At 38.9% G+C, this 24,952-nt stretch overlaps 1 protein-coding gene across 9 annotated transcripts in view; it reads left to right on the plus strand.

The window, feature by feature from the left end:
• Positions 1-24,952, plus strand: part of TUT7 (terminal uridylyl transferase 7) — a 59,102-nt gene that overhangs the window by 24,744 nt on the left and 9,406 nt on the right. For 5 of the 9 annotated variants that reach the window (XM_036433609.2, XM_036433613.2, XM_036433612.2 and 2 more), the window contains exons 14-28: positions 587-737; positions 1,822-1,908; positions 2,722-2,822; positions 4,998-5,055; positions 7,849-7,952; positions 9,834-9,923; positions 10,331-10,444; positions 11,141-11,218; positions 11,810-11,987; positions 13,687-13,734; positions 13,814-13,905; positions 15,595-15,710; positions 21,733-22,058; positions 24,000-24,076; positions 24,445-24,498. In XM_036433609.2, coding sequence (XP_036289502.1) covers positions 587-737; positions 1,822-1,908; positions 2,722-2,822; positions 4,998-5,055; positions 7,849-7,952; positions 9,834-9,923; positions 10,331-10,444; positions 11,141-11,218; positions 11,810-11,987; positions 13,687-13,734; positions 13,814-13,905; positions 15,595-15,710; positions 21,733-22,058; positions 24,000-24,076; positions 24,445-24,486 — 1,662 coding nt within the window. In that variant the 3' untranslated portion in view covers positions 24,487-24,498. Of the gene's footprint in view, positions 1-586; positions 738-1,821; positions 1,909-2,721; positions 2,823-4,997; positions 5,056-7,848; positions 7,953-9,833; positions 9,924-10,330; positions 10,445-11,140; positions 11,219-11,809; positions 11,988-13,686; positions 13,735-13,813; positions 13,906-15,594; positions 15,711-21,732; positions 22,059-23,999; positions 24,077-24,444; positions 24,499-24,952 lie in introns of those variants that run through there. The other 4 variants (XM_045580071.1, XM_036433614.2, XM_045580072.1 and 1 more) reach the window with 3 other exon arrangements.

Genomic DNA, 24,952 nt, shown 5'->3' on the forward strand with positions numbered 1-24,952 from the left:
CTGTTGGTAGTGAAAATAATTGCCTTTTCCTCTTGAGTATGCCGTCCAGGTGTCCCCATCCCAGATAGTATGGAATGGCTCCACTTTTTATTTTCACTAGAGGCCCGATGCGTGAATTCATGCACCAGTGGGGTCCCTTGGCCTGGCCTGTGGGATTGGGCCGAAACCAGCTCCACAACATCCCCCAAAGGGTCCTGGATTGTGAGAGTGCAGACCAGGCTGAGGGGCCCCACCGGTGTACTCTCAGGGCCGGGGATGGACCGCAGGAGTTTGGCCAGCCAGTGGGGGGGACTGCAGGAGGGCATGTCTGGCCCATCTCCCTCAGTCCCTATTAGCTGGACCCCAACCGCAAGCTAACCTACCGACCAGAGCATCTGTCCCCTGGTGGTCTGTGTACATCATACCGAATGGTTGAGTTGCCTTACCATACCATTAGCATATTAGGCTTTTATTATATAGGATTCCTGTGGAATTTGAAGAGTAGACTGTGTACTTAAAAAAAAAAAAAAAAAAAGATGTAGGGCTTCTTTACTTGGCAAATAAACTTTTACCTTAAGTCTTGTTTTGCTTTGCCTTCCTCCTGTAGTCCCCTACAGTAGTGTGCAGTTTATGCAAGCGAGAGGGTCATCTAAAGAGGGAATGTCCTGATGACTTCAAAAGAATCCAGTTGGAACCTTTGCCACCATTGACACCCAAATTTACAGCTATCCTAGATCAAGTTTGTATCCAGTGTTATAGTAAGTTGTTAACTTTTGATTTGTTAAATTGGTGTTTTCTCAAGAGTCACCTGAATCACTAACCTTCTAGCTTCTTTTAGGGACTTAGTCTGTTTCGTTCCCCATTGTGTCCAATGTTCTTTGTCTCCTGTTCCATTTGGGATACATAATAAATAATTGTTAAAGACGGGAAGGAGGATCTTTAAAGGCTTAAGATTAGAGTACCATCGTTTCCCAAGTGGTGTTTCTTGAAACGTGTTTCTCGGTACAGTTAATAGTGTTTTGTGATAAGAAGTATTCACGGGTCAAGTAGGGAATAACTTACTGTTCCCTCATAGAGCACAGGCACGGTAGCTTAATAAAGACTTTTGATAAACGTTATGGTAAAGAATTTATTTAACTCTTTAATCCCACATTTCCAAAATTGAGCATAGAATACTTTTGGTTAACAGTAATTAATAGCCTACATAACAGCACTTTAAGAAGCATTGGTTTTTGGGAAGCACTGCTAAGTAGAGGTTTAAATTTCTAATAAGAAGACTATTTAAAAGAATGGGATGCAGCTCCTTAGAAAAGAACTGGATGTATCACTGTGCTACATCTTGAGGTGTCTGTGCTAAAAGATGACCATTCTTAACAAGTGATTTACTATTTAAGCCTTTTTGGAGTTTATAACCTATGAAAGGAAATTGTAGGTCCTCCTTCATTCAAGGAGGACCTACAATTTGAGAAGTACCAAATCCCTACTCTTTACTTATATATTTATATATATATATATATATATATATATATATATATATACATACATATACACACACACACACACACACACACACACATCCTCACAAACTTTTGTGTACGCCCTCTGGAAGAGTTCCCTGAAGGCTGCCCTTTAGAGAATGCTGGGACCCTGAAATGCAGTACTTCTCAGATTACTTTCTATTTCAGAAGCAGTTCTTGGGGGTAGAATCTTTTTTTAAAGGCATCCTCATTATTTTACATGCTTTCTACTGAAAAGACACAAAATTTAGGTTTTTTTCTGTAAACCTGTTTTCAGAGAATATGAACATCATTTTTTCTGAATGTTTCTCTTTATTTTAAACAGAGGATTTTTCTCCGACTATTTTAGAAGATCAAGCTCGTGAACATATTCGGCAAAACCTAGAAAGTTTCATAAGACAGGAGTTTCCAGGTAACTGACTTTTTACCTTTAAGAAAAGAAAGGTAGCGTGACCTTCCTTCATAAAGTGTCCATGTGTTACAATCACGTTAATTTTGAGAAAGAGAACGTAATCTCTCAGTGATGGGGACAGGGCTTCAGTGTGTGGCATGCCTAGGATGGCCATTGGTCAGCTCAGTCCTAGCTTCCCAACAGAGAAGACAGCTGCCTGTAGGATTTCTCTTAGCAGATTCCTCGAAGTGAATTTCATTGAGGACTATGTTTAGAGTCAAAGTTCACACCTCTAAAAAGTCTATTTAGAAAGTAGTAAGCTTACAGTATTAAATATTAGGAGATCCACATTTCCCTCAAAATGTTCTTACATTTTTTATTTATTTATTTTTTATTTTATTGATTTCAAAGAGGAAAGGAGAGGGGGAGAGAGAGAGAAACGTCAGTGATGAGAGAGAATCCTTGATTGCTTCCTCCTGCAGAGCCCATATTGGGGATCGAGCCTGCAATGTGGGCATGTGCCCTGACAGGGAATTGGACCATGGTTTATAAATCAACATTCAGTGATAGCCATGCTGACCAGGCAATATCCTTACATTTAAGAATAAAGTGGTACTTGGTAATCTTTCATGCCATGTAGAACTTGTATTTATTTAAAGGTAAATTTTATTTTTTGAGAGAAAAACATAATAAATGACTAATTAGTAAAGGACATTACTAGGTGATTAAAACAGGATAATTAACTGGGTATTTTGATTTATGAGAGGGACCTTTTGATCCAAAAATTAAATGTAATAGGTAATTAGTTATTACTTTTCATTATATCCCTAACAGGAACTAAATTGAGCTTGTTTGGCTCCTCCAAAAATGGATTTGGGTTCAAACAGAGTGATCTTGACGTCTGTATGACAATTAATGGACTTGAAACTGCTGAGGTACAGTGACCACATAAACTTCCATTTGCTGTGGCAGTGTGATTTGATAACTTTGACTGACAGTATAGTTCAGTGTTTTCCAAATTTTCAGCACACAGTCTGTCTGACCAAATATAGTAAGAAGTTTAGAGTGGGTGTAAGGGTTAGAAAATCTTATTCTTTCAACCTGGAGTACAAAGGGAATTTGAAACCAACTTCTGGAAATTCTAGAAAGCCAACCCAACCTCTCCAGGCTCCCATTTGCATAGCAGCTAGGCTTAGATTAGGAAGCAGAAATGTGGTATAATGATAAGAGTACTGAATTTGTAATCCAGTGACCTGGATTCAAGACAAATTTGGTTTTACCAGCTCCTATACATGTGGTCTTTGGTTGATAATCTACAAAATGGAAATGGTAATTCTGGTCCTTTTGCTTCAGGAGATTGTTATGCACATCAGCTTAGATCATGTATGTCAAGAGTCAGCAAACACTGTGGTCCATGGGCTAAATTCTGCCCACTGCCTGTTTCGTAAATACAGTTTCATTAGAACATAGCCACACCCCTTCAGTTATGTATACTCTACTGCCACTTTCACTCTAACTGCAGGAACTGAGTGGATGCAACAGACTATAATCCATAAAATGAAAGGTTTGCCAGCTCTAGTAAAGATGAAATAAAAATACTGTGAAAAGGTATAAAATTTGAGAAGTACCAAATCCCTACTCTTTTTTTTGTTTGTTTGTTTTGTTTTGTTTTGTTTTAGAAATGTATTTCTTTAATTTCCATGTACATAGGGACTTTTCTGTTATATTTGTATTATTAATTTCTAACTTAATTTAATTGCGGTTAGGAACATGCTTGGCATAACTTGGTCTTATTTTTTAAATTGAAGTATAACTTACATACACCAAATTATACAGCTTTCAATGTAGTTTGACAAGTTGGGCAAAAGTCTACATCCATATAACTGGTAATTCAATGAACATATAGAACATTTATATCTCTTCAGTGAGTTCTTTTAAAAATATATATATATATATTCTATTGATTTTTTTTTTTTTTTTTACAGAGAAGAAGGGAGTTGGTTTTTTTTAAAATATATTTTATTGATTTTTTTACAGAGAGGAAGAGAGAGGGATAGAGAGTTAGAAACATTGATGAGAGAAAATCATCAATCAGCTGCCTCTTGCACACCCCCTACTGGGGATATGCCCACAACCAAGGTACATGCCCTTGACCGAAACCGAACCCAGGACCTTTCAGTCCACAGGCTGACGCTCTCCACTGAGCCAAACCGGTTTTGGCCCAAATCCCTACTCTTAAAAAGATATTTACTAACAGTCCAAATACTGTATATCCACATGAGTGATGCTGCTGGTGCCCAAGATCTTTTTATGCCTTTTCTTAGTTTCAAGTCTGTCTTTGAGGATGTATCTGATTTGGGGAAATAGCCAAGTTATCTAGCCCAACTTTAGAGAATAAGGTAGATAAATAATACTGGGATCGATACATAGAATGACCTTAATGTATATCATCAGTATGGAATTTTTACATGATTTATAAACTAGTTTTGAAGGCATTTCTAAAATAAAATTTCAGTGGATTGTGGGACATATATAACTTTCAAAAAAGAAACACCTATATTGGAAAGGGTCAGCCGAAATATTTTTAAGTATGATCTATTAGAAATATTCATACTTGCTGTATGACTTTCATTTTGTACATATTTGCTGTATGACTTTCATTTTTATCTAGTTCTATGGTAAAATAATCTGAGTTTAATCACTCTCCACAGCAGTTCATCAGCTCTTAATGAAACTAAAATGAAGAGCTACCCAGAATGAATTAGGGCATAGAAACTTCCTCTTATTTATGCTGGCACATAGGGTACTTCTTGTTGACATAATTACCTAGAGGGGAAAATGGAGGTCCTTACTGGTTCAGAGACTTTTCTGGAGGCTCCAATTTCAGACTCTATTGAGTCTCCAAAAGCAATTAGTAAGTAGGCTGTATTTGGGGGAGGGGTGGTTTCTTTAGGATATTTGCTATGTATACTAATTCTCACCTAAAAGGGGGGGTGGGGAAGAGTTGGAATTAATTTCATTATTTCTGAAGGTAATAGAAACTATATATAACCGGATTAAAAACCTATGTTCCATTTTTGGTTCAGTATTTTATGCCATTTTTGTTACAGGGATTGGACTGTGTAAGAACTATTGAAGAATTGGCCAGAGTTCTCAAAAAACATTCAGGTATCTCTATAAATTTTTTCTAATTATAAATATAGATCTAGAAATAGATTGATTTATTTACAAGCAAAAGTTTATTTAGAAAATCACAGAGGTGGAAGTGAGCTAGCTGGGCTGCCTGGGCTCAGGAAACAAGCTACAGACGCAAAAGAATGGCCGTTGGAGCTTAGGAAAAGGAAAGAAAGAGACACACCTAAAGGAAGAGGGTGCAGGCTGAGAGAGAGGAAGAGAGTCCTAAAAATATTTTCTTTTTCTGCCGAAACCGGTTTGGTTCAGTGGTAGAGCGTCAGCCTGCGGACTGAAAGGTCCTGGGTTCGATTCCGGTCAAGGGCATGTACCTTGGTTGCAGGCACATCCCCAGTGGGGGGTGTGCAAGAGGCAGCAGTTCGATGTTTCTCTCTCATCGACGTTGCTAGCTCTCTCTCTCCCTTCCTCTCTGTAAAAAAAATCAATAAAATATATATTTTTTTTTAAATGTTTTCTTTTTCTGTTTTAAAGAAACCCCCCCCACTTTTTTTTTTTTTTTTTTTTTTTTTAATTCAGAGAGGAAGGGAGAGAGAGAGAAACATCAATGATGAGAGAGAATCACTGATTGGTTGCCTCCTGCATGCCCCCTACTGGGGATGGAGCCTGCAACCTGGGCATGTGCCCTTGACTGGAATCGAACTTGGGCCCCTTTATCTGCAGACCTATCTATGCTCTATCCACTGAGCCAAATCAGTATTTTGCATAGTTAGAATATACTAATGCCAAAAATCGTGGCTTATTTATATATTTGCAGAATTGGTGTCTCATTAATATTAGTAAATATTAAATAACTTCTGAGGAGAAAGTGGGAAATTGTTGTATAGAAGAGATTTGTGGAAAAGATGGGCTTGTTCTGATCTCAAATGATGACGAATATGATTTGAAAAGAGTAGGAAGAGAAGTCTTTCCTTAAAATGGAATATAGTATATTTTGGAGAACAGTGAGAAGATTGATACATATAGAGAGGAGTTTCAAGTGGAAACTATGAGGAGGTAAGGTAAAGTCTGTAGATATTAAGAAGCCATTGAAGTTTCTGCAGGAGAGGAAGAACCAGGAAAAGCATATTAGCTTTTTAGGCAACTAGCATTGTCTCTTTTGGAGGGTATAACCTAAGTGACAAAGCAGAAAGACCTTATCCAGGTCTAAGTGGTCAGAAAGGAAAAAAAGATCAGAGATTCCAAAGGAAAATGTCTTAGATTGGTACCTATAAATAGGAAATAAGGGTTTAGGCTGATGTCTGGGTATTGGGAAATGGGAATATTTGCAGAAAACACCAGTGTGAAGGCATTTAGTTTGCCATGAACGTATACTCTTCAAGAGGTAGCACTCTAGTAAGAAACTAAAAATATGGAGTTGTCAAATCAGGATTGTAGAACAAAATAGAAGTTTTGCATTGAAAACCTTAATGAGAGAGAAGTAGAGAAGCCAAGAAAGAGAAAAGTGGAGAGGCCAAGGGAATTGTTGTTTAGAGGAATTGAGGACTGCACTTTAATTTCTGTGTGTAGAAATTAAGGAAGGACACTGAAAAAGGAGCCATTGGTATAAAATAAACCAGGATGATGTGCTGTGAATAAGTTCTAGAGGATGGGCTTTTAAGTGTCCTTAACATTTACAGTGTCAAGTTCTAAAATGGAAAATAGGTGGAGAAAAGGCTGTCTACGTTGGAGGCAATATAGTAAAGTAGTTGAGGGGTCTAGAATCTACTTTCTGGTTTTAAATCTTGGCTTCCCCACTTGCTGGCTATGTGATCTCAGAAAGTCACTCAACCTTATTATTAGCACTCAGTTACTCATCTGTAAAGTGGAATAACAATAGTTAAGTTTACATCCATATTATATTGATATCCTATCTAATAAAAGGGTAATATGCAAATTAACCATCTCTCCAACATACAAGATGGCTGCCCCCATGTGGACACAAAATAGCTGCCAAGAGATGGCCAGCAGGGGAGGGCATTTGGGGGCAATCAGGCCTGCAGAGGAAGGTGGTTTGGGGGTAACCAGGCTTGCAGGGGAGGGCAGTTGGGGAACCCAGGCCTGCAGGGGAGGGAAGTTGGGGGCAACCAGGCTGTCAGGGTAAGGCAGTTAGAGGTAAGCAGGCCTGCAGGGGAGAGCATTTACAGGCAATCAGGCTGGCAAGGGAGCAATTGAGCATCAATCAGGCTGGCAGGGGAGTGGTTAGAGAGTGATCAGGCTGGCAGGCAGAAGCAGTTAGGGGCAATCTGGCAGGCAGGCAGGCAGGTGAGTGGTTTGGAGCCAGCAGTCCTGGATTGTGAGAGGGATATCTGACTGCCTGTTTAGGCCCAATCCCAGTGGGTAGTCGGGCATCTCTCGAGGGGTCCCAGATTGGAGGTGGTACAGGCTGCACTGAGGGACACCCCTCCCCCATGCACAAATTTCATGCACCAGGCCTCTAGTATATATATAAAAGCCTATGGTTACTATGATTCGCACTGATACCAGAGGGCAGACATCCAACACAGGATCTGCCCCCTCATGGTCAGTGTGCTTTCACAGCAGGAGTGTCACTCTGCCAGAAGCTGGGCTCATGACTGGTGAGCACGGATATGGGCGTCAGATTGCTATTTCGGCCCGATCCCCTCAGGCCCCATAGATCTGACATCCCCCGAGGATTCCTGGATCGCGAGAGGGAGCAGGTCAGGCTGAGGGACCTCACGAGTACACAAATCCATGCATCGAGCCTCTAGTGTTCACATAAAAGCTTCCATGCCCAGCTGTATTTAATGATATTCTCTTGTTTCAACCTAGGTCTGAGAAACATCTTGCCTATTACAACAGCAAAGGTGCCAATTGTAAAGTTCTACCATTTGAGAAGTGGTCTGGAAGTGGACATCAGTTTGTATAACACATTGGTAAGATATACTTTCTAAATGGTTTCTCTAGAGAGATTAATGGAAACAGATGTCTCTTAAGCCATTCATTCCATTGCATTTATTCTTTCAGTAGTTATTAGTGCTTGCTCTGTGCCTGGCAGTGATCTGAGGCTGGGGGTATAACAGAGAATTTAGTTAATATTAATATTCATTTAAAATTAGGTCAGAGTGACAGGCACTTTTGTTTGGCTTGAACTTTTTTGGAGTGTGTGTGTGTATGTGTGTGTTTCACACTTGGTTTGTTTCAGGGCTTTCTGGTTCCTCTCTGGCCGTAAGGGCAGTGCCAGGACAGGTTGGGGGAATCATCCATCTATTTACAGGAAACTGATTTTTTTTATTTTATTTAAATTTTTATTGTTGCAATATTACAAATGTCTCCTTTTTCCCCCCATTGACTCTCCCCAGCTGCTCCCACCCCTTTGCACATGACCTCACCCTCTCCCCTACTATCTGTGTTCATTGGTTATGCTTCTGTGCATACATATAAATAAGTCCTTTGGTTGATCTCTTAAACACATACACACACACACACACCTTCCCTCTGAGGTTTCACTGGTCTGTTCAATGTTTCTGTATCTGGATTTATTTTTGTTCATCAGTTTAAGTTGTTCATTATATTCAGGAAACTGATTATTTTAAAGCCCTTATTTTTTAGGAATGTTCACACTAAGGACATCCTATCTAATAAAAGGGTAATATGCAAATTAACTGTCACTCATCACAAAGACGGCAGCCCCCAATCCTCTCAGCCCTGTCAGAGTTCCCAAGTCCAGGTAGGTGGCGGGGGCAGGCAGCCACTGAGAGTAGGCAGTGTGAGCGGCCTGGCAGAATGCTTGCTTCATCAACACAGCAACGAGGCAAGCGTTCCTTGGATAGGCCTGTGAGCCCTTGAGAGCCTCTGGGTAGCAGGTGCAGAGTGGCCAGGCCCCACAAAGAGGTACTGGTGCACGAATTCTAATGCAGGACATGTATATAAAACTCTAAGCGACTGTTTGACCAGTCGCTATGATGCGCACTGACCACCAGGGAGCAAATGCTCAACGTGGGAGCTGTCCCCTGGTAGTCAGTGCGCACCCACAGCAGGAGTGCCACTCAGCTGGCCAACAGGTGCCAGATGCCGGGCTTATGGCTGGCGAGCACAGCTTCGGCAGTGCAAGCCTCTCCGGCGGCGGTGGCGGCGGCGGGTACAGTGGGGTCAGGATGAGCGGGAGCAGTGCAGCGCCCGGCCTGGACTTGGACTCAGAGTCCTCCCCGGTCCCCAGTCGCTTCTGGCACTACTGTATCCCTCAGGGGATATTGGACTGCTGGTTTCGGCCCGATCCTCGCAACCAGCACTTCAACATCCCCGAGGGTCCCAGATTGCAAGAGGGCACATGCCAGGCTAAGGGACCCCACTGATGCACACTGGGTCCTCTAGTATTAACTTAATGGAAATCATGAAATCAAATGTCATTTACAATTCTTCATTATTATCTCTTAAATTATTGAAGCTTATTTGGGGGAAAGAAATACTAGTTTTAGTCTAAGTATGTTTATTCTAAAATGAATTACATTATAAGTCTTTTCAGAATATTCTAGCTTAAAATTTTTCTTCTAAAATAGCCTTATAGCCGGGACCGGTTTGGCTCAATGGATAGAGCGTCGGTTTGGGGACTGAAAGGTCCCAGGTTCGATTCTGGTCAAGGGCATGTACCTTGATTGCGGGCATATCCCCAGTGGGGAGTGTGCAAGAAGCAGCTGATTGGTGACTCTCTCATTGATGTTTCTGGCTCTCTATCCCTCTCTCTTCCTCTCTGTACAAAATCAATCAATAAATAAATAAAATAAAATAGCCTTATAGTATAATTTCCTTTTTAACAGGCCCTTCATAACACAAGGCTCTTATCTGCTTATTCAGCCATTGATCAAAGAGTGAAATATTTATGCTATACCATGAAAGTTTTTACAAAGGTGAGTGTGCTTTCAGTTTTACCTTATCAGGAAATATTGCATCTTCAGACCTTGTTGAAAACATGTCTCTCTTTTTTTTTTTTTTTAAAGACTAGCCATGTCATACACTTCTTTTAACTATTTGGGAAGCCATACTCAGCAAGTTAAAATTTTGTCTTAAATTTTACATGATTATCTGATCTTGCTATGACTGATTGTTCCAATGCTTTGTTGGGTCCTTTGTTTTATTTGGGGTTGTTTTTGTTGTTTTTTTCTTATTTGGTTTTGTTGGAATATTTTAGCATTTGAAAATGTGATTATTCTATTAATGCCCTGTAAAAGCACTTACTTTTAGTGATAATAGAATAGCTACAAGCAGAAAACATTGGTAATCTTTCCTTTGTGTTCCTTGTTTTCCTTCCCTCCAGATGTGTGATATTGGTGATGCATCCAGAGGCAGCTTATCATCATATGCATACACACTTATGGTGCTATATTTTCTCCAGCAGAGGAATCCACCAGTCATTCCTGTCCTTCAAGAGGTATTAATATAAAGTAAATTCTAGCCCTACCCAGTTTGGCTCAGTGGATAGAGCATCGGACTGTGGACTGAAAGGTCCCAGGTTCGATTCCAGTCAAGGGCATGTACCTTGGTTGCGGGCACATCCCCAGTGGGCGGTGTGCAGCAGGCAGCTGATCAGTGTTTCTCTCTCATCAGTGTTTCTAGCTCTCTCTCTCTCTCTCTCTCTCCCTCTCTCTCTCTCTCTCTCTCTCTCTCTTCCTCCCTCCCTCCCTCCCTCCCTCCCTCTTTGTAAAAAATCAGTAAAATATATTTTAAAAAATAAAGTAATTCTATTTCTTACCTGTAAAGCTGGGTGATATTTTGAGCCTTCTCAAAAATTCTTTGGTTGTAGCCCATCCAGCATGGTTCAGTGCTTGAGCATCGACCTATGAATCAGAATCAGGTCATGGTTTGATTCCTAGTCAGGGCACATGCCCAGGGTATGGGCTCAATTCCCAGTGAGGGGGTGTGCAGGAGGCAGCCAATCAATGATTCTCTGTCATCATTAATGTTTCTATCTCTCTCTCTTCCCCTCTCTATTTCTCTCTGAAATCAATTAAAATATTTTTTTAAAGTTCTCTAGTTTTGTAGTTAAAATTTTAACAATTTTTCTAAAATTTTTGAATCAGTGCATTAAGTTTGTAATCCATACTAATAATTTAAAAATTAATTGCAGATATACAAAGGTGAAAAGAAACCTGAAATATTTGTTGATGGCTGGAATATTTATTTTTTTGATCAAATAGATGAACTGGTACGTATTTTAATAGTAAAGATTTTTTTTCTTACACCCTTGACTAAAAGTTAGCTATACTATGCTGTAGTATAGAAAGATAGTCAAAAACTGAATTGTCATTTGCTATATTTATATTATGATAGTTAAAACACACACACACACACACACACACAACAAAAACTAACATATACAGATGCTTTGAAGTTGAAAACATTTTTAAGCCAGTTGAGCTTTTAGGGACTATATCCAGGTTTTTTAATGCCTAATAATTTCAAATAATTTGGTATTTTTTTCCAAATAAACGAATATTTGTTCTGTGATTTTTGTACACAGCTTGGAAAGATTTTTAATTATCAGCAGGCTCTTAAAGTTTATTTCAAGATTCTTCCACTAACATGCATTCTGAGTTTTGATATTAAAACCCTGAGCTCTCCCTATCTCCAAGTCATAGGATGAAGATTAATAAACTCATGTAGGTGGTATTTTAAAATGTATTTAAACTCTAGTTAATTAGAAATAAGTCCATATTTACTTCATAAGATACAAGTGAATATTGACATTAACACTTCACTATAGGGCATGATATCCCTTGTTTTCTTCTGTTTCTAGCCCACCTATTGGCCCGAATATGGAAAAAATAAAGAAAGTGTTGGGCAGCTCTGGTTGGGACTTCTTCGTTTCTACACAGAGGACTTCGATTTTAAAGAACATGTTATTAGCATCAGAAGAAAAAGTCTGGTTACAACTTTTAAGAAACAGTGGACCTCAAAATACATTGTTATTGAAGGTACAAATAAAATTAAAACTTAAAGTTACATAGAATATAGAGTTTGAATTAGGAGGGCATCATTCTTCATCTCTCCAGGAGGGCAGCCCGGAGCCACTGGTTGGGGTGCACAGTGCACACCCCGTTACTGCCTGCATCCAGTGGAGGCATCTGCTTCCCACCTAATCACTTATTTTTAAATGATTGGTGCCTTTATGTGGAGCCTCCCACATTACATCTTTGGTCACCATGACAGATCTTTTACTATCATTGAACACTTAGTGGAGAATAAGGTAAATAAATAAGCTGTTATTTATTTCAGCTAAATAAGTGGGACTTTTAGAACCTTCCTAATAAGAGTGCATTTTCTTTATTTGCTATTAATGGGGGGCTTTTACCTATCAGGAGTCATAACACCTAAATAATGTGTTACTCTAGGTCAGCGATTTTCAACCTTTTTCATCTCATGGCACACATAAGCTAATTACTAAAATTCTGCAGCACTCCAAAAAATATATTTTTGTTGTCAATTTAGCAAAAAATAAATAGGTATAATTTTGACTCATTCACATTGAATGGCTATTGTTGTGTAGGCTGTTGTCATATTTTTATTTGACAGTCTCAGGGAAAAGAGATCAGTCCCCCTGACTAAGACAGGTATTGCATGTTTTAAAGCTCACATGGCAACTCACGGGTTGAAAATCGCTGCTCTATGTTAAACTTTCATCTACCTATTGATACTCTTATAATGTAAAAATATGTAAAATGAAAATCAAATCACAATGGGTTGATTCCTCCCCCGCCCCCCAGGAAAAAAAAAAAAAAAGATTTTGGGGTGGATTTTGTTTTGTTGTGTTTTTTGCTTTCTTGAAAATGTTTTTAAACATTTACAGGAAATAATTAAATATCTACACGTTAGGTTTCACTTATGAATTATGTGTATAAATTTATTGTAAATCATAAAGTATTTTGATTTAGAAAATGATTTATTCCCATTTATTTTATGAACAGTTTATTCAGATCCCACATATATCTTTGACATCAGCAGCTTTCTATCCTTCCTACCACTTTCTGGATCATCTAACAAATAGTGTTCTAGGACCCAACAGATATCCACTCATCTAAGATGTTTGAGTGGAAATATTTAAGATCGTATGGGAATGCTTAACTGAAGCCTTTACTAGAAATTGAGATCCAAGTAGCTGTTGCCTGTGTGTGTTTTAATTTATCACGTGAATTCATTCTGTGATATCCATGAAGAATTATTTTCTAAAGTGATATTTTAAAAGCTTGTTAATTGGCAGGAACATTTAATTCTAAAATGTTTTAAATATATTTGTGACCTCTATATGCCTTCAAAAACTAGTATTAAATAATGTCAGCTAATGTTAGTCTTCTCCACATAGTATTTTCTTGTTCAAAATAAAGCAACTCCTCATAATGTGAAAGATTTTATAAGAATTCAAATATAAAGCAACATCCTCTTTTCTGATGGACACTTTTGAGAAAAAACTTGCCTTACAGTTAGGAATATATGTCACCTAACTATATAACAAATTTGAAGGTCATTAAAAAGGTAGTTATTTAATAATATAAATTATGTAACACTTTTAATAATGATAAATTATGTAACACTTTCTTGTTATATAAACCATTTATTGTATGAATATTGGCATTTTCTTTTTGATTATCTTATTCTCATTTTTTTTTTTTTACTTAGATCCCTTTGATTTGAATCATAATCTTGGAGCTGGATTATCAAGGAAAAGTAAGTTAACTTTGTTTATAAATATTCATGTGATCTCTTTTTAATTCACCTACTTGAGCTCTTATTCTTTGCTTTTTAGTGACCAATTTTATAATGAAAGCATTTATTAATGGTAGAAGAGTATTTGGTATTCCAGTCAAAGGATTACCAAAGGACTACGCCTCAAAAATGGTAAGCATCTGTTGGACATAAAAAAAAATAAAAACAATTCTGAAAGCCCATATTAAGCATTTAATTTGTACACATTACTTCAGTGATAACTTAAATACTTGGAATATCTGGTGAGTCTAGCCACCAAGATGAACAATTACAACACAAATCCCTAAAAATCCTTTCTAAAACATCCCAGCTCTGAGACAGTTCATCAGGAGTATGGGAGAAATAGCCAGAGCTGGAGGTTGGTTGAGAAGATTTATAATTTTGGTGCTGCTTTTCCTTGGTTACACGTATAGGTGGCATTGCTGTGCCACCAAAATTGAGCTCCAGGCCAGCCTCAGCCAAACCATTTGCACATGCCTAAGGGCATTCATATGAAGTCTAGACTTTCTTTGTTTATTACTGTACTTGCAAAAAGTAATACATCCCTTAATGGGATAGTGCTGCCTGTACTACCCTGTTTCCCCGAAAATAAGACAATGTCTTACATTAATTTTTTCTCCCAAGTTGTGCTAGGTCTTATTTTCGGAGGATGTCTTATTTTCGGGGAAACACGGTAGAACTGTCTGTTCTCATATAATGCTCAGATTTCTATTGAGCCGCATTCGTTAAAAACAAAACAAAATTGCATTATAAAGATAACGTATATCAGTGAGAAAAAAGAGGGTTAGAAGCTACATGGTTTTTTAATTAATATTATTCTCATCCAAGGATATATTTTACTGATTTAAGAGAGGAGGACAAGAGAAACATATATGAGAAAAACATCAATCAGTTGCCTCCTGTCTGAGTATCAAACCTGAAACCCAGGTATGTGACCTGATCAGGAATCGAACTGTCAACCCTTCAGCGCATGGGATGAGGCTCCAACCAACTGAGCCACACCGGCTAGAGAAGAACTAGAGGGTTTTATGTTTAAAATAAAGTTATTATTTTTATGCATTAATCTTCTGAATACACTTTTAATGAACCTTAACTGTTTGGTGTGCAGCCATATTCAGCATTTGATTACATGTGTGCATCTCATTATAGATATTGCTGTGGTAGTCTGTCAGTGCTTCTGAAACTTGTCCAAACATATCACTTAGGGATTTTGTTAAATGCAGATTCTGATTCAGGAGGACTTTGCATTTCTTACAAGCTCTCAGGTGATGCTGGTGCTGCTGGTCCCCCACCTTAATTTCACTGGTAAAGAGGCTCAAGCCCAGACCATTGTCTTTCCTTTCTTCTGATATTTCCCTTCAGAATCCACTATGAAATAAAGCAATAGCATATAGCCTTTTTTTTCTCTCTGTAACCTGTATATGCAAATCATGTTCCTCAATTCATAAGGTGTTAGCTTTTCTTTTTTTTAGAGCATAGAAGCCTTTGTACCTGGACTCAGCTCCCCCCAGGGGTAGCTGACTTCTGGGAAATGTGATGCTTTTATTTAGAAGTACGGGGGCGGGGTAAGCTACCTTTGTGGTTAAGGATAAACAGTGCTGAGGGGTGGAAAGGACTACATAAAATTGGAATTTAGGTAAAATTATTTTGATTTGACTTCATAATGGTTTTAGATTTGAAATTACTCAGTATAAATAATATTTATTAAGTTTATGATAATGTTGATGTTCAGGTATAAAATACCTGATTGCTTTCGGGTTAGTTTTTGTGTTTTGATCTCATAGTAATAGTTGACGTTTGTATATATTTATGTTTTTCTAGGAATACTTTTTCGATCCAGATGTGCTAACTGAAGGAGAGCTGGCCCCAAATGACAGATGTTGCCGAATTTGTGGGAAAATTGGACACTTCATGAAAGACTGCCCTTTGAGGAGAAGGTAAGTAAATGTTCAAAAGAGGTGGTTTTGATTTTATGCTCTTAACATACCACTTTTTAAATGAAGTTCTGTTGAAACAGAAAATAAAGTCATAGGAAATTCAGTGTTCTCACGTAAATTTTAGGTTTTTTATAATGAAAATGAGGTGATTTAAAATATGGCCTTACAGCCAAAACCGGTTTGGCTCAGTGGATAGAGCGTTGGCCTGCGGACTGAAGTGTCCCAGGTTCGATTCCAGTTAAGGGCATGTACCTTGTTTGCTGGCACATCCGCAGTGAGGGGTGTGCAGGGAGGTAGCTGATCGATGTTTCTCTCTCATCAGTGTTTCTAACTTTCTATCCCTCTCCCTTCCTCTCTCTGAAAAATCAATAAAATATTTTAAACATATATATATATATATATATATGGCTTTATATACAGATAATGAGAATTGACGCCATTGTAACAGTGACAATATCTCAGGCTTGGTCCCTTTTCCTAAATTTGGTCATGGCACTAATCATTTGGTTATCGGCCTCTCCAGCTGGGATGGAAGAAAAAAGAGAACAAAATGCTTCCCTTTTTACAGCAGTGAGAAGTTCAGAATGATTTCAGTCAGTGAAAAGTACAATTGGTTCCTTCAGGATGCCAATTACACTTCTGATGTACAATAACTGAGGTGTGCTACGTTGAGATTGGGACTCACTGACAGTGTCTCAGACTCCAAGACCCTTTCACTTGTACACAGTTTCACTTGTACACCTTAATATTGCTATGGTGACCTACTCAGCTTGGTGACCATGCTTGCTTCTGTTTGCAGGAGGACTGAGGGACAAAGTATATGTTCACTTTGAACATATTGTTTGGGATGCTTTTACTTGAATGATAATATGCTCATTTAAAAACAGGTTATCATTTCCCTGGCTGGTGTTAATCGGTAGTTAGAGCATCAGCCCTGGCACCAAAGGGTCATGGGTTTGATGCCCGGTCCAGTTTACGTACCTGGGTAGCAGGTGGGATCCTTGCCCCTTGTCAGGATGCGTAGGGGAGGCAACCAATAATGTGTCTCTTTCACATCGATGTTTCTCTCTCCCCCCTCTTTCCTCTCTCTCTAAAAATCAATGGGAAAAATATATTCTGGTAAGGATTAACAAAAAACAACAAAAAAAATAAAACCGGTCAAGAGGTAGAAAATGGTGGTGGAATAGATAGGCATGTTCCAGAGTCTTGTCCCAGAGCAGAAAGAAAGAACAGCCAAGGGTCACACAGGTAGTGTTTGTTGGCAAGTTAAGAAGAAGAAGAGAGACTCAGGCCCTAACCGGTTTGACTCTGGATAGAGCGTCGGTCTGTGGACAGAAGGGTCCTGGGTTCGGTTCTGGCCAAGGGCATGTACCTTGTTGTGGGCACATCCCTAGTGGGGGCCGTGCAGGAGGGAACTGATCGATGTTTCTCTCTCATCGATGTTTCTGACTATCCCTCTCCCTTCCTCTCTGTAAAAAATCAATAAAAGATATTTAAAAAAAAAAAAAGTTAAGGGACAGCTAAACTCCAGGAGAAGGTGGGGGACTGCTGGACAGGGTTCCCTGACCTGGCAGCTGCTGGGTCCCCTCCCGGAGCTATGGGCTCAGATGGGGAGACCAAGCCATCTTGAAGGGGAAAGTGGATCTCATCTGAAGCCTGAAAATCCACAATGCAGTGATCACTGAACAGCTGTGAACCCCAGAACACCAGTTCCCAGTTGGCACAAACATGCAGATTCAAAGGAGTTCTTCATTCCACCACAGGAAGGTCAGATTTCACCTGGGATAAGGTGAGGTCTCTGGTGGTCTCGGTGGGAGAGAAATGAGTGCTTTGTGGGAGCTGGAGGACAGGGGAAGTCTGTGCCTAGAAAAATCCATGGCTGTTGGGGCTGGCGTGGGATCCGTGAATGTGTAAGGGGGTCTCAGAGCTGCAAACAGAAGGGATCTCTAAAAAGCAACCCATTTTGATCTGACATGGAGGGACAGCCTAAAAATTCCAAAGGTTGTGCCAGCTGCTTTGACTTACTTGCATACTCATTGTTCGCATACTTGGGCTTTTTTCTCTTCAAATCCTTGCTTCTGATTACTAAGCTCAATACATAGTATCACCCAGTTGGGGACACCTTGGGAGACTACAGGGGAAAGTTGTTTTTCTGGAACCTGGAGATTGGAGCGGGGAGTGACCATCGGAGAACCAGCTCTGAGGCAGCCCACTCCGACAAACCGGTATTGAGTGCCACAGGGAAAGCAGGATCACAGTACAGGCTAGAGAGGCCAAATAGATTCAAAGTCAATCCAGAAACATTGCCACCCAGGGGCTGAATCACAAACTGATTCTTGTGTATACAAAAATAAAGGAATATAAGAAATTAAGGCAAGGCCTGCTTAAAAATCAGGGCTGACCTACAACACTGAGGAGCAGTGGAATGCAGGGAACTGCAATACTGTCTGGACTGAGAAACAGGCTTGCCAAACCAAACAATACAAGGAAGTAAATGACCTTCACTACATATTTTATTTTATTTTTTATTTTTTGCATTTTCACTTAATTTTTTTCTTTTTTCCTCACTTGATTTTACCTTTTAATTATTACATTTTTCTTTTTAATCAGTATTATTACTACTATTTTACTTTTGTGTGTGTGTGTGTGTGACCTTTTATTGTATATTCTCTTTATTTTACTTTGGGATTAGTGTTCTCCATGCTATTTTCATCTTTCCTTTAGCATCATCTTATTCTATATCAACTCTACTGTTATACCATCACTCTCTTCCTAACTTTTCCCCTTTTGGTGTCATGTTTATCTTACCCCTTTTCTACTTTAGATTTTCCCTATTCTTTCTGTTTACCCCTGTTAAAATTTTCACCCTACTTATATATCTAATTTCCAATCTCCTACTCCCAAGTTCATACACATTTCTCTCTTCGCTGTCTTAACTATCCAAAAAATTGTTTTTCTCTCAGTCCTTTTGTTGTTATTTGCTTGAATGTTGATTATATCGAATTTTTATGCTTTTTTGTGAGATTGTTTTACTTCTTTTTTTTGCTTAGTTTTTTTATTGTTTTTTTGCTTCTGTTTTCCCTTGCCTCGCTTGATATTAGTTGGTGTTGTAGTTTGTATTAATCTCCAGGTACTTGTTGCTGGCATTTGCTGGGATTAGTGGTTTTTCTATTGGAGTTTTCATATATATAGTTTGTTCCCATTTTCTTTCTTTGTCTCTTGTCTCTTTTTTTCTTTTTTCCTTTTTCTAATTTCATTTTGGCACTCCTTTTTTTTGTCTTTCTTATTTCTCATCTTTCTCTCCTATTCCCTAATTTGTCTTTCTCTTCATTGGAGGTTATTAATATTGTGAATACATTTCTGTTCAGTGCATTGTGTGTTGTGCCTGATTGTGTTGTATTTTGTGCCTTTAAATCAACACAAGAGAGAACTAGACATCCAGAGAAGAGAAACCATGTGGAGACAAAGAAACAGCCCACATGTGAAAGAAAAGTAGGCATCATCAGAACAGGAAGTAAATGAAATAGAGGCAAGCAATCTATCAGAGAAAGAATTCAGAGAAATGGTCATAAGGTGGCTGAAAAGAATGGAAGATAAATTTGACAATATGAGTAAGAACCAAGAGGAGCTGAAACCAGTTTGGCTCAGTGAATAGAGCATCGGCCTGCAGACTCAAGGGTCCCAGGTTCGATTCTGCTCAAGGGCATGAACCTTGGTTGCAGGCACATCCCCAGTGGGGTGTGTGCAGGAGGCAGCTGATCAATATTTCTCTCTCGTAGATGTTTCTAGCTCTCTATTTCTTTCCCTTCCTCTCTGTAAAAAATCAATAAAATATATATTTTTTTTAAAAAGAAGAACCAAGATGAAGAACCAAGAAGAAATGAAAAATGACATCGCTGCTGTAAAGAACTCAATAGAAAGCATCAAGAGTAGACTAGATGAAGCAGAGGACCACATCAGTGAGCTAGAAGACAAGGTGGAAAAAAAATACCCAATTAGAGCACCTTCTAGGGGGAAAAAAAAAAATTAAAAAGCAGGAGGAGAGCTTAAGGGAACTTTGGGACAACACGAAACAAAATAACATCTGCATAATAGGGATTCCAGAAGGAGAAGAAATTGAGGAAGGAATAGAAAACCTGTTTGAAGAAATAATGACAGAAAACTTACCTGATACAGGGAAGAAAAAACTTGCACAAATCCAAGAAGCTTACAGAGTCCCAAGCAAAATGAACCCCAAAAGACCGAACCCAAGACACATTATAGTTAAATTGGCAAACACCAACAAAGTAATAATCTTAAAAGCGGCCAGAGAGAGACCAAAAGTTACATATAAAGGAACCCCCATCAGACTAGCAACTGATTTCTCAACAGAAACTCATCAGGCCAGAAGGGAATGGAATGAAATATACAAAGTCATGCAAAGGAAAGGTCTGAATCCAATAATACTGTACCCAGCAAGGCTATCAATCAAAATTGAAGGGGAAATCAGGAGCTTCACAGACAAAAAGAGGACTAAGGGAATTTATTACCACCAAACCAGCAATGCAATAAATTCTAAAGGATCTGCTGTAAAAAAAGAAAAGAAATAGGAAGCGAAGAAGGAACACAGGGGTAAAGAATAAAAATGGCAACAAATAAGTACCTATCAATAATAACTTTAAGTGTAAATGGATTAAATGCCCCAATCAAAAGACATAGGGTAACGGATTGGATAAGAAAACAAGACCAAGAAACCCACCTCAGAAAAAAAGATGCACACAAATGAGGGTGAAGGGATGGAAAAAGGTCTTCCAGGCAAATGGAAATGGAAAAAAAAGTTGGGGTAGAATACTTATATCCGACAAATTATATCTCAAAGTGAAGGTCATAACAAGGGATAAGGAAGCCCACTTCATAATACTAAAGGAAGCAATCCAACAAGAAGAAATAACTCTGGTAAACATGTGGGCACCTAATACAGGAGCACCCAAATACATAAGAACAATCTCCTGGAGGATATCAAGGGAGAGATTGACAGCAATACAATCATAGTAGGAAATTTTAATACCCCACTGTCAACTTTGGACAGATCCTCTAAACAAAATATCAGCCAAGAAATATCAATCCTAAATGACTTAATAGACCAAATGAATTAATTGACATCTTCAGAACATTTCATCCCAAAGCCACAGAATATACATTCTTTGCAAGTGCACATGGGTCATTTTCAAAGATAGGCTATATATTTGGTCACAGGCAAAGTCTCTACAAATTCAAGAAGATAGAAATCATATCAAGCATCTTCTCAGACCACAGTGGCATAAAACTGGAAATCAACTATGATAAAAACAATCCAAGGAAATTAAACACATGGAGACTAAACAGCATGCCATTAAACAATGACTGGGTTACCAGAGCGATCAAAGAAGAAATAAAAAACATCACGACAATGAAAACACAACAATCCAATATCTATGCGACACAGCAAAAAATAAAATAGGTCATCATGTGGAATTTAAGGCTCTTATTTAATACATACTTGTTTTTTACTCAAGTATTAATAGTCACTGGTCATGGGCAAGGAAGAAATGATTTTAATATTTTTTAAGACCCTAAGTCTCCTTATATAATCATCACTTGCTTGTGGACTTATTTCCTTCTAGTCCCCTTTTTGGGCATGTGAATGAATGTATTTAAACTTTCACATCTCAAATTCCCAGTGTCTAGTAAAGAATGCTAAGCAGGCAGAAAGGTTCTAAAAAATCACCCCAAGGATAAGTTTCATGGCATCAATATCAAGAAGTTCCACTAATTGTAAAACTGGTTTTAGAGCACCGGAGTAATTGTGAAAAGGAAAAGGAAAAACACCCTTAAGCCCTTGAGGTTGCTTCTTAGTAGAAAAAAATAGATTTAAGTTTGTTAAATTCCGTGGGTGCCCTCTAATGCCCTCCATCTCTCGTGATTTCCTAAACCTGGAGTTGTCTGATTTTGTTAGAATTCTGTTTGGATTTTTTTCCTACCAGTATTATATCATTTTCTACAGAGCGAGGCGACGGCGAGATCAGGAAGATACCCTAAACCAAAGATACCCTGAGAACAAAGACAAAAGAAGCAAAGATGACAAAGAGGTTCAAAACAAGTGTGCAGAGAGGGAGGTCTCATCAAAAGAGGAGAGGCCCGTGCAGAACACGCCTCAGAAAGCCAAGCTGGTGAAGGCACTTGTCGATCTGGGGAGAGAGAAGATGCTCAGGTCACCAGTGGAAAAGTGGAAGAGACAGGATGACAAAGACTTGAGAGAAAAACGTTGTTTTATTTGTGGACGAGAGGGGCACATTAAAAAGGAATGCCCGCAGTTCAAAGGCTCTTCAGGTATGCACACCAGTCACACTTTGATGGTCCCAATCACATCTCAAGGGAAATCTCCTTTTTAGAGTTCTGTACTATTTATTTCTTCAACAAATCGAATGACTCAGAAAGGTTTTTTTAAGAATGTGAGATTCCATCCCCTCCTTTAATTCTGATCTTTTATAAGTCTTAAATATGTAATTCCTGGTTTTGTTTAGCAGCTTATGAAGGTAATTTGGTTGACTCTTTAAATAAGATTATCAATAAAATGAAAATCTGGTCATCCCCAGTACCTAAAAAATGTAGCCTAAGTGACCATAAAACAAACGAACTTGAGCGTCGCTACTCAGTGTGGTTGAAGTACTGTCCAGCCGTGCGGAGGCATCAGGTTATCTCAGGATGCCAAACTGTGTTCACTGAGCCACATGTATTTTTATTTAAATACATGACATGCACATGCGTGGGAAAGAGACTAGAAGGAAATAGGTTATATAGTTAATAGTGGTTCTAACTGCAGAGGAAAATTATGGAGGAGTTTCTCTTTGGATTTTATCGTTAAATATTTTTCTGCAATAAGTTAGATGATTATTAAGATGAGGGAAAATCATAAGTCAGTAGTTCAAAACCATCCATTATCTTGCCTCTTCAAGTTGTTGGATCTGAATTAACATTATCTTAAATGGCTCAAATATCCATTGAAGGTACCTTTTTAACATACTGGTAAGAGTAAGGATGCCTTTGTGTCTGCATAAGCAGTTTATACACTCACTTTTTTAGAAAAATCTGTGAATGTGGATGAAATATGGTTAGTTTAGAAAAGAAACTCTGAGACCATTTTTTTAATTAAAATAGTGCCCTATTTCTGTCCTCAATTGTATATGTTTATGAACAGCATACAAAGTTAGCACTGCTGATGGTTTCCTTAGTGTTCATTCCAGTGTTCATTGTTCCCGGAACACTGATAACCTCTTCCCCATTTCATTAAATCAGCAGCATGGTGTCTCTTTTTTGTTTCTTTCTTTTTAAGACAAAGTTATAGATCACTTGTACTTTCTTTTTCCAAAAAGAAGCTTTATATGCAGAGGAGTGTATTTTTAAATTAATTATTGATTTTAAAACAAGGTTTAAAACATTTATGAAAGATACATCTTGCCCTACTTCTAAAGAACTCAAACTCAAGCTCTTTTGCCCTAATGTGGGACAAATGCCAGAATAAAATGATTTTCTCTTATGATTATATGAGATAAATGTAATTAAAAGAATTTAAAATAATAGCAATAACTAACATTCATTGAGTGCCTAGTATAGACCAGGCACTATTTTAACTACATGGGTAATTGCATGTAATTTTCACCACAGCCCCATCAAATGTGGTATTATTGATATCCCCAGATTACGGATGAGGAAACTGTAAACAGTATAGATAAGATGTAATAAAGTTTAACCATGGTTATTTTTGTACAATGCAGTGATGAAGGAATGCCCCTCTGGTCCCCAGCATGGATGGATTGCTTCCTTCTAGCTAGTAGCAAGTTTTAAGTTACCTACTAGTGAAGCTTTCCAAACAGCTAGAGCAGTGATTCTGTCAAGCTGGGACAGCAGCAAATCAGAGGGAGAAGGGACATCCTGGGGGGAGGTGGGTATAATCCAACCAAAGCAAAGCTTTATAGTCTTTACTTCAGAATGTAGTATGTACAGTTTAAGTCAAGTAGTCATATTATAAAAGTAAAATAAGAAGGGAAGGGTGGGGCTGGAGTGTGAATTTCCTCCTGTAGGAAGGAAAAATAATTAGCTAAGAGTTATGCTGCTCCCTCTCATTTCTGCAAATACATTATTATTTTGTCCACACAATATATTCAGAGGAACTTCTGTCATATCAACAGATAGTCTTTCTGTGCAAGTTTGGAAACAGGGCTACTGCTTTCAGTTTAAGGGAGGAACAGAAAGTGCCGATTTCTCTCTTAGGTATGTTTAAATCACAGTGGGTATGTGGATCCCCTTCTTCGCCTAGTACTTTGAGACCACCTGACATATTTGTTCAGGTAAACCTAGCTCAAAACAGCAGGAAGGCCTGGCAGCATCTGTCTATCCAGCAAACTTTACTGGGTGCTAGAAGCTCTGTGCTGGGTCCTCGAGGTGCTGGGCAGGCCCAGGCCCTGACTCCTTCATTCTGGCTAACCTGCCGGCTCCCTCCTCCTGCCCTCAGCACAGTGTTGCGGAGGCTTGCTGTGTCAGGGCTGGCAGGGCATGCTTTAAGGATCCCTGCATGTGTGTCTTGCTTTTCAGTAACTTGCAAAGTCCTGCCTCCCACATGCCTAATTTCAACTCTCCTTGGGTATGGTTGCACTTTTAAAGCTCTTTCAGATGCTATTCCCTTCAATTTTGTAAACCAGTGTATTTCATTTTTTAGGCAGTGCTTTTAGATGAAGACAAAAAGCAACTATATTTTTGAGTCCCCAGTCAGGTATGTGGGTTAAAAACAACAAATGTGTGTTATTTTACTTACTGCATAGTTACCACATGCCTTTTGAGATACTTCTTTTGAATAAGCGGTTTTAACAAGGATTGGACAGCAGAATCAGCTGGGGAACTTACCCTGCCCCAGCTTCATCTCCTAAATCAGATTCTTCAAGGGTTAGGCTTGGACCTGTATATTTTTTTAATTTATAGGTGACTAGAGAGGCCTGGTGCACGAAATTCGTGCACTCGGTGGGGGGGGGGGTCCCATAGCCCAAACTGTGCCCTCTTGTAGTGTAAGACCTCTCAGGGGATGTCCATCTGCTGGAGATCAGGCCTAAGCCAGCAGTCAGACATCCCTCTCACAGTGTTGGGCTCTCGCAGTCCGGGACCCCTTGCTTCTTACCACCCACCTGCAGCAGAGGTGGGAGAGGCTCCTCCCACCGCTGTTGTTCTCATCA

Source organism: Pipistrellus kuhlii, unplaced genomic scaffold, assembly GCF_014108245.1.
Source record: "Pipistrellus kuhlii isolate mPipKuh1 unplaced genomic scaffold, mPipKuh1.p scaffold_m20_p_12, whole genome shotgun sequence".
NCBI classification, from domain to species: Eukaryota; Metazoa; Chordata; class Mammalia; order Chiroptera; family Vespertilionidae; genus Pipistrellus; species Pipistrellus kuhlii.